The sequence below is a fragment of the Protobothrops mucrosquamatus genome, unplaced genomic scaffold (assembly GCF_001527695.2).
Source record: "Protobothrops mucrosquamatus isolate PMUCROS unplaced genomic scaffold, P.Mucros_1.0 scaffold_197, whole genome shotgun sequence".
Lineage (NCBI taxonomy): Eukaryota > Metazoa > Chordata > Lepidosauria > Squamata > Viperidae > Protobothrops > Protobothrops mucrosquamatus.
In genome coordinates, this window is record NW_015386273.1 from 605289 (window position 1) to 615560 (window position 10272).

General features: G+C 46.2%; 1 protein-coding gene across 1 annotated transcript in view; it reads left to right on the forward strand.

The window, feature by feature from the left end:
- The first annotated feature begins 2138 nt into the window (after positions 1-2138).
- Positions 2139-10272, forward strand: part of LOC107295825 (coiled-coil domain-containing protein 83-like) — a 46923-nt gene continuing 38789 nt past the window's right edge. The window contains exon 1 of the mRNA XM_015825161.2: positions 2139-2201. Within this exon, the coding sequence (XP_015680647.2) occupies positions 2139-2201 (63 nt within the window). The remainder of the gene's footprint in view (positions 2202-10272) is intronic.

The window sequence follows — 10272 nt, forward strand, 5'->3', positions numbered from 1 at the left end:
CTCGGGTTCCTGTTCTCCTGTCTGGCCGATGCTTCTTAATACGTCACTTGGGGGTTCGGGCCATGAAAAGGAAGGGGAACTCTCTTGTTCCAGTGCAAATATCAGGGGACCCTTGCCTGAAATCTGGTTTCCTTTCTTTAGTCCATCATCCTGTGTTCTGGCTTTAAGATTCCCTGGAGACGTTTGCTGCAATGCAGCAGAGATTCCAATTTCCTCTGCGGGGTCCAAGGGGCACTTATTTCTTCTGTTGGCAGATAAGATGGCTTTTCCCACGCCTAACCAGCTGCTGTCTTGATCTGACCCGCTTGTTATTAGGCCTTCTGCAGTGGGCATGCCTTGCTCCTGTTCAGACCTGCTTCTTGCCAACAGGTCGCTGTGCTTCTGGGAGGCAGAATTGCTGGGCAGGCTGCCGTCTCTCTGGGCTGTGCTGAATGGAACTACTCCCTCCCTGGCTATAGCAGCCTCTCTGTTTGAAGTGCGATCAGGGCTCGGCACAGGTGCGCACCTTGGCCTCTGGGCATCCCTCACATTGGCATTTTGAGAGTGAGTCAGGCCATTCTCAGGCTGTGGTGTGGAGAAGATGCAAGATTTGGGGAAGGAGGAGTGGACTCTTTGAGAGGACTTGGCATTAGGGAGATTGGCCCAAAATGGCCAGGTTTCTTCCAGTGGAGTGCAAGTGATGGAGGAAGAAGCAAAGGGTTTCTCTTGCTGGCCCTGGCTGGTCTTTCCTGACCCAGGGGCAGACATAACAATCTCTCGCCCGACTTGGTAAAGAGTGGAGCATCCAGGCTGAGGCACAATAACTTGCTGTTGGGCTCTAAAAACAACTGTGCTGCTCCCCTTGGGCCTGTGCCATTGGGCATGGGATTTGGCTACAGTGCTGGAACACACGACCTGAGGGACTGGCTTGAACACATAGGGTTCCTCAGAAAATGCAGGGCTCGGGGCAGAGGGTGTGTAATTTCTCCCTGGGGATGCAGAGGACGAAATAGAGTGGAAGGTACTGGGAGAACTTTCCCTTGAGGATTGAAGTGCAAAAGCACCAGGCAAGTTGCTTTCCTTCAGAGATCCAGCGTCCAACTTGGAGCAATTCCCATTTAGCATAATATGTCCTTCCTTCTGGGAGACGCTTCCATTCGAGCTGTCACGAGAAAGGCCTAGATTCTGCTCCTGCAGCCCATTAGTGTTTGTGGCATGGTTCTCTTTCTGGGATCCAGCCTTGCCAGGATTGTGAACAGCAGCAGGAGAGTGTGTGGCTCCCGGTGATTCAGTAACTCTGGTACCGGTGCCATCTTTGTTCACTGGGCTCTTCGGCTTGGGAAGTCGGGGGTATACTTGAGCAAAGACGGGCCCATGAGCAGTAAAATTTCTCTGTGGGCTGGGAGAACAGACATGTCCCTCCATTGCTGTGGGAGAGAAGTTTCTGGAGTCCACCAGTGAAGGGGAGACCCCAGCATCTGCTGGGGATAAGGACACGAGTAGGGCATCTGGTGGAGGAGGCAGGGAGTTGATCTCTGCCAGGGAAGGGCACCTGGCGTCGGAAGGGGAGGAAAACCATTCATTGTCTGGTGGAGGGGGTGGATACCTGATGTCCAAGGAGGGTGAGGAACATTTTGGGACTTTGGGGGAAGGTGAACTCCTGGCATTTGATGAGGGAGACTTGCTCCTGTTCTCTGCTAGGGCGAATGCCCGTCTGGTGTCCACTGCTGAAGAAGCTGAAGAAGACAGCTGTGTGGCGCTTCCTCCAGAATACAAACGCCTCATATCTGCCACAGAATAGGAGGATCTGTTTCCTGCCAAGGAGGATGAATGCTGGGTATCATCCAGGGATGAGGAGGAGTAGTTCTCTCTTCTGGGAGGTATGTCTTTCCTCCCAACTGGAGAATGTGAACGGGTGCTGCCTGTCGGCAAGGGGGGCACTTGTGTTGGCTTGGCCTTGAGTGGGGGAGGAAGCTTTGGTTTTGCTGCCGGGGTGGGAGGCTGCTTCTTCCCTGCTGGAGACTGGGACCTCCGGTTTTCTGTTGCTGGCCCAGAAGGACGCCGAGGATCAGGAGAACGGGCACGCCTGGCCTCCTCCAAGAAAGGAGATTTCCCTGTTGGAGAAAGGCATCGCTTGGCATGCACGGAGGCCACGTTGGATGGTGAAAAAGAATTCCTGGAATTGGTGGAGTGAGAAGAGTGGGCCCCCTCTGGGGGTGGAGGTAAGCGCCTGGTAGATACGGGAGAATGGGAGGGCCTGGTTTCAGAGGAAGGAGCTGGGCCAGTGGCGTCCATCCCCACAAGTCCTTTCTCCCAGGCCTCAAGCAGCTTGGACACTTTAGAGGGACTGCTGGCCCTGGTGCCTCCTCCCTCGACCCTCTGGGAGGCTGCCGACACTTTGCCAAAGGGCATTTTCTTGAGACAGTCCTGAGGGTTTTTCTTGCGTTGCTCAGAAGGGCTTGAGGCATGACCTCCCGGCTTGCCTTGATGGGAACGTGCATTGCCGGCAACTTTCTCCATGCTGGGATGAGGGCAAAGCAGGTCTCTGTCAGTGTCAGCCCCACTTCGAGGCTGGAGCTGCTCGTGGTTGCCTTCTCCAGGGGCTCCTCTGGTTTTATAAAAGCTGGAGTTGGGGTGGGGTGGGGTAGGGTGGGAGAAAAGGAAAGCAAAAGGTTAGGCCCGGGTCCCCGCCCAGCGTGCCACCACCCAGATATTCCATGTCATTTTCCTTGGAGCCCGGTGGATTCCTTCCTCCCTCCGATTTCCTTGAACCTTACTTAAACATAACAGCAACAGTAGCAACAAAACAGGCATAATGAGGGGGCAGCTTTAAAGATAATCTTCATGTTCAAAGATGCTTCTGGGTCTCTTCTAAAAACAAATCTAATGGCTTGTGTGGAAGGGTCACGGAAAAAACCCAAAATAGGCTGAATTAACAGAGAACATTCAACATTCATTCACTGAAGAGACAGTGAGCAATCTCGCTAATTTGCTTTCAATAAACGGGTTGTTTGTGATTGGACATCCTTTCCGTGGCACCATATTGTGAGAGCACCCTAACAATGAAATCCAAATTCTCAGTTGGGCTCAACAGGCTAATTAGGACCCTCTCCATGGCAGCGTAAAGACATCAAAGACGTCCCAAAAGAAATGTGTATCTCCATTGTTGAAATCCCTTCCAGATGCTAATCCTTCCAGCGTTTTCAGGATGGCTATTTGGTCCTAAGAGTGAAATGCAGGGGTGGAAGAATGGGCTGCCTTCTTGCCCTCCCCTTTGAGCCTTTCCCCCAGCATCAGCAGGGCAGGGCTGCCAATCAAGCTGCAATCCTGAGACAGGTGCTGGAGGAGAATGGAGGAGACCCATCTTCTGGAGCTCTGCAACCACCAGCAAACTGAGTACTTAATAATAATAATAATGATGATGATAAAGTTGGAAGGTACCTCGGAGGTCATCTAGTCCAACCTCCTGCTCAGGCAGGAAACCCTATTTGTCTAATAACCATTTAAAGTCCTTGACTTACAGCCATTTAAAGGCGCCGAAAAAAGTGACTTATGACCGTTTTTCACACTTAGGACCATTGCAGCATCCCCACGGTCACGTGATCAAAATTCAGATGCTCGGCAAGTGGCATGTATTTATGATGGTTGCAGAGAGCTAGGTTCATGTGACCACCTCTGGTGACCTTCTGACAAGCCAGGTTAATAAGGGAAGCCAGATTTACTTAACAACCATGCTACTAACTTAAAACCTGCAGTGATTCACTTAGCAACTTTGGCAATAAAGCAGTGATGGCGAACCTTTTAGAGACCGAGTGCCCAAACTGCAACCCAAAACCCACTTATATATCATCGGGTGCCAGGTGGGCGTGGCCCATTGGGTGGGCGTGGCTATGGTGGTCATGGCAGATTGGGTGGGTGTGGCCAAGGTGGGCATGGTCACCTCAATGTTGCTCAGGGTGAGGGATGCCTGTGGGGGGTGGGCAGGATTGGGGGAGATCCAGGGGGTCTCTGGTAGGTGGGGCGGTAGGTAGGAGGCTCGTCTTGCGGGGTGAGGCATGGCAGGGCGGGGGTGCCATTGCCATGGGGCAAGGCAAGGGGCGGCTGCTGCCTGACACCATCGGCCCCCGCACACAGAGGCCAGCGAGTGCATGGGGGCCGATGGTGTCTGTCAGTAGCCATAGTCTGCTGGCCCCTTGACCGGCACACTCTGGAGCTCCGCAGCCCACCGCCAGCAGTTCAGAGAAGCTGCTCTGAGCTGGACGGCCGGCCGACAGCTAAGGAGGCAATGCAGTGGGTCATGCCCGGGAAAAGGAGAACATGCAAGGCCAGGAGGGACGGGATGGGGGGGCAGGGAAACCAGCCGTGCTGGGATGCATCCAGCCACGTCGGACCTCGGTGAGTTAGCAGGCGGCTGGTTGAAGAGGGACAGTTGCTATCTCCAGGGCATGGCATGCGTGCCCACAGAGAAGGCTCTGAGTGCCACCTCTGGCACGCGTGCCATAGGTTCGCCACCACTGCAATAAAGGTTGCAAAATAGGGCAAAATTCACTTTACAACTGTCTTGCTTAGCAATGGAAACTTCGGGCTCAGTTGTGGTTGCAAGTTGAGGATTACCTTTACAGCATAAATAAAGAAAAGAAGGAGGTTTTCCTTCAGAAGGAGCAGGCAGTCCGAAAGAGAGGAAAAGAAGTACAGGGAGTCCTCAACTTACAACAGTTCATTTAGTGACCATTTGAAGTTACAATGACATGAAAAAAAAATGACTTATGACTGTTGTAGCATCCCCATGGTCAGCTGAATAAAATTCAGATGCTTGGCAACTGATTCGTATTTATGACGGCTGCGGCGTCCCCGAGTCATGTGATTTCCCCCTTTTGCGGCCTTCTGACGCGCAAAGTTAAAGGGGAAGCCAGGTCTGCTTTACAACTGTATTAGTAATTTAACAACGACAGTGATTCACTTCACAAACGTGGCAAGAAAATGCGTGAAATGGGGCAAAACTCACTTAACAAATTTCTCAGTTAACGACACAAATTTTGGGCTCAGTTGTGATCGTAAGTTGAGGACCTCCCAGCAAGACAAAGCACAGTATAAAAACAAAAAGGTGCAAGGAGAAGAAATTTCAGCAAGGAGGTACTTAAGGTAGGCCAGACTTAAGAAAGAAAGTATGAGGCATATACTGTGTGTAATACTGTAGCGCAGGGATCTCCAACCTTGGTAACTTGAAGACTTGTGGACTTCAACTCCCAGAATTCCTCAGCCAGCTTGGCTGGCTGAGGAATTCTGGGAGTTGAAGTCCACAAGTCTTCAAGTTGCCAAGGTTGGGGACCTCTGCTATAGCGCATAGTTATATAGGTAATTATAATAGAGTAATGGGTAAGAGTAATAAAAGATAGTATATTGAATAGTAATAGTATATATTATAAACATTGTTATAGTAATAGCGTACCTGCAGGGATACTGTTGTGGAGAAAATAGGAGAAGGGGGCATAATGCGTGCCACCTTGCAATATATAGAATAAAGACAGGGTATAAATCTAATGGGGGGGGGGGGCAATGGCTCAGCTGGAAAGCTGACAGGCCGGGTTTGAGACCCAAATGCTGTGCAATGGGGTGAGCTCCCGTTCCTTGCCTCAGCTCCTGCCGACCTGGCACTTTGAAAGCATGCCAGTGTGAATAAGTAAATAGGTACCACTCCAGTGGGAAGATAACAGTGTTCTGTGAGTCTCAGCATATAGTCATGCTGGCCATATGACCATGGAAAATGTCTTTGGATAACCCTGGCTTCTTTGGCCAAGAACAAGAGATGAGCACTGCGCCCTAGAATCGGAGACAACTGGACAGGGAAGCCTTTGCCTTTTATACATCTAATAATAACATAACGAACTGCTTTCTATTTAACGTACAAAAACCCTGTCGATGAGCTAACCATGACAATATAAAAACAAACGAGAAAGAAGCTGATAAATCTACTCATTAAAAAAAGACATTAAAAAAGTTCAACACAATAAAACCAGAACAGAGTAAAATAAAAGAACAGGAAATGTCATAAATAACTCTGTGAAGTAGGTTGTAGGTTGTTCCCTGGCTAAATTATAACAAAGAAGGGATCAGTCTAATCTCTTTCTCCATAGCTCAAGGAGCTCCTCCTAAAAAGTCCAAATTGCCAACGTATTTTTGTTGTTCAAAATAAACTGGGCCTGTCATACAGATTATTTAGAAGCAGGTGCTTCTAGGCAGGGGCAGGTTCAAAAAAAAGCCAAGGTAGCGACTGCAGCCATGTCACTCAAGCCCCACCCCTCTTTTCAAAAGGGGCGGGGCATCTATTTCCATAGGTGCCATCTTGACTTTTTTTTAACCCTCCTGGAGATACCCTTGTGTACAGCTGCTTCCAGCTTTATTTCTGATTGTATAGAGTTAGATGTATATATATTTCATAACTCCTTAATAAACAATAAAAAGAACTGAAAAAGCTTCTTGGATGAGAAGCGAAACATCTTCAAGGAAAAACAAAGTCCAGTTGCCTTTTGAAAAAGCACCTTTGAGACAAACAATAAACTCACATGTTTGTGAGTTTACCCACCGAGGTATTTACAAGGTGCAGACATAACGAATCCTTTCATGGAATTTAAAGTATCATCCAAATGCACAGCATATCCCATGCTGAAAATGACTGCCATCAAGTACCGTACCTGCGTTTTACATTTGCTTTCCATAGACAATCTAATCTTCCAAGGAAGGGGTGGGCAACCGTGGCCCCTTTATGACCTGTGGACTTCAACTCCCAGAATTCCTGAGCTACCATCAGCCTTATAAAAATGGAATCTTTGCTGCAAAGCAGGGTAAAAACCTGCTAAATAGTGCTTATCCAACCTGGTGTATCCCATATATATTCAATATATTTATTATGTTGCGCAAACCTAGTCCTGAAGTGACCAGCCTGAAAATCAAGATTACCGTCAGAGGACTATCATCAAAACCATTCAGACATTTTATTGATGCTGTAGTAAAAAAAAATGGAAAAGCTGTGATCCTCAAAAAGGTTGCTGTTATAACCTCCAGTATCTCTGTCTCTCTCCCTCTCCCTGCTTCTCCCTCTCCCACAAGGAATGGAATTGGTGAGAGATGTAGTTTAGCAAGGTCTGGAGAACTTCTATTTCTCCACCCCTGCAATAGTACAGCTCTGAGGTGATCAGGTCCTGGATTGTTCTATTTCACACAAAGAGCAAGGTCTGAATTTCCAACACAATTCCTCTTTTGACCAGAGCATGCTGGTAGCACACAAGCAGGGTTTCTCGGGGAAATCTCTAATTCAGGGTTTTTCAACCTTGGCAACTTTTAAGATGTGCAAACGTCAACTCCCCAAATTCTGGGAGTTGAAGTCCACACATTGCCAAGGATGAGAAACACTGTCCTAATGCCCAAATTTCCATCTGCAAGAGGGCCCAGTCGCACGCTTGAATTCTGATAAACACACCTTTCTCCTAGCAGGAAATTTACCTGTTTCAGAACCTGCCAAGTAAAACAATAAAACAAAGACAACGAAGACAACAACCAAAGCCACAGAACGCTTGCCGTAGTTTCATCCAGAATGGTTGAATGACTCTCTTAAAATCCAGCTGAGCCAGATTGACACAGCCCTTCATTTCTAGCGTCCAAGAAGCAGGTTGCACCATTCAGTTTAAGACGTCTTGACCTACTTAGTAGGAAGCACTGTTAATTTCCAGGATGAGTCAGGCTTATAGTTGTTTATGAGATGCTGGGTGGCAGCATTCCACATCTCGCTTCACTTCCTTTCTACTTCTAAAAAAGAGCTGATCTTTTTTCTTACACCTGTACAACAAGACCCAAGGTTTCAAGGTCACAACCTACTTCATCCATGTTGAATTCCCAGTGCTTCCCTATGGAAACAGTTTATTCCAAGCCTCCTTGTGGTGATGTGAGTAGAGCGCATGCAGCCCGCCCTGTGCTTCCCACTCACACCAAGGTACATCTGCAAAACAAAGGGAAGCAGAAGCAAACACATACAGACATACACACAACATTTTGCTTTGTGGTATAGAAGAAAAATGCAAATACTTCCTGCAACCCCTGCTGGTCAAAAGGTTGGAAAGAACTCCACAAACCATAACTTTGCATGTTTTCCCTAACTTGGTTATTAAATGTGATAACTCTATTTAAGGGTTTTTAAAGGCTTTGTGAAGTTTTCCACTTAAAAACAGCAGAGTTGAAAGGTTAAATTGCAGCATCAAGTTTTGAATTTCATTCAGAAAGTGGTCTGGGGTCCTTATCATGAAGTTTAACACCGCATATGGCCTTACAGCAGCCAGTTGCTCACCTCTGCTTAAACTACCCTATGATTTACTACAATGAATAATAATAATAATAATAATAATAATAATAATAATAATAATAATAATAATAATAATAATAATAATAAAGTTGGAAGGGACCTTGGAGGTCATCTAGTCCAACCCCCTGCTCAGGCAGGAAACCCTATACCATTTCGGAAAAATGGCTGTCCAGTTTCTTCTGGCCATTGAATCTTGCAAACTATTCAGGTTTCATGATTCAGGGATGGGCAACAATGGCAACTTTACCACCTCTTGACCATTTAAGGACTAGCAAGGGCTGATTTTCCTTAGTGGTTTTCCTGTCAATCAAGGGCACCTTACTACTGCCATCTGCTGTTTGGCATAAACACCTGGAAATGGAATGTACATTAGCAAAATCAGACAGAACAAGAAGACTAATTCATTTTCAGGGAACTTTAGCTTTAGACCTTGAATAAGCTGTAAATGATTTATTTTTTAAAAAAAAAGTTATTCAAATTCTGGTCACTTGACATAGTTTTCTAGGGCTAATGGTGGCTAAAAAAATTGTTCAGTCCACTCCCCAAACATGGTGAACTGTAATTAATATCAGAGAAATACGAAACTGAAACAGATTTTGAGAGATGTATTCATGTAGTAAATATTAGATTTTACAAATCTTTTTTTAAAAATCTCTGAATTTATTTTATTTTCCAACCATAAACCAACTAAGAATGCTATTATATGTAAATTATATTCTATCGGTTTGATGGCTACATGTTTCATGTTCGTGGCACATGTTCGTGGCACATGCTATAACAGTGTTTCTTAATCATGGCCACTTGAAGATGTGTGGACTTCAGCTCCCAGAATTCCCCACCCGTCCAGCAACTCCTAATTCTGGGAGTTGAAGTACACACATCTTTAAGAGGTCACGGTTGGGGAATACCGTTCTTACATTCTCTCTTTCTCCCTATTGTCCTTATTTCTGCTCACTCTTTTAAGGATGAGCGTTTCAGCTAATCACAGGCTCTGCATATGGTTCACTTCAATGCGTTCTGCATTACTGTCAACTTACTTGTGATTATGCTGCTAGAAAAATGTGTATACCCCTTATGTAATCAGGAGGAAAAAAATCCACAGAAGTTATTTCAGCACAGGAACACTTTCTAAGGGACCACAACTTTAGCATTAGGGAAATATGATTGAGACACTACTAGTAATACCTCTGCAGCCCCCAGTCTCTCTTTCTCTTGAAGGACTGGTGGATAGAGGAGGATTATTATTATTTTTGCTGTAAAATATGTCATTAAATTCCCCTGGAATGAAGGTATTTCAAACCTGCTTGCCTCAGATAAGAATAACAAATAAGAAGACAAAAGTCACTGGAATGCTATTTACTGGTAGTCCTTGACTTATGACCGCAACTGAGCTCAAGATTTCTGTTGCTAAGCGGGATAGTTATTGAATTTTGCCACATTTTATGACCTTTCTTGCCAAAGTTGCTAAGTGAATCATTGTAGTTGTTAAGTTAGTAACATTTGTTAAGTGAAGCTGGCTTCCCCATTGACTTTGCTCATCAGAAGTTTACAAAAGGGGATCACATGACCCAGGGACACTGCAACCGTCATAAAGCTGAGTCAGTTGTCTGAATTTTGATCATGTGGCCATGGGGATCCTGCAACAGTTGTGCGAAAAATGGTTATGAGTTCTTTTTTCAGTGCCGTTGTAACTTTGGTCACTAAAAGAAAGGTTGTAAGTCAAGGACTACCTGTTTTCTGAAAACACACTGTCTTGCTGCTAAAGATGTGTAAACCAGGTACCCCTCACTCCAGTAAGTATTAAGACAATACAGCTGATTCAGGGAAGTTACTTTGGCATAAATGGCCCTGGGACTGTTGTAGGCTAAGATTAACCACATGTGGGTTAATTGTTTGGAGCCATTGTCTGGATTAGTATTTACACAGCACACTTACAATCC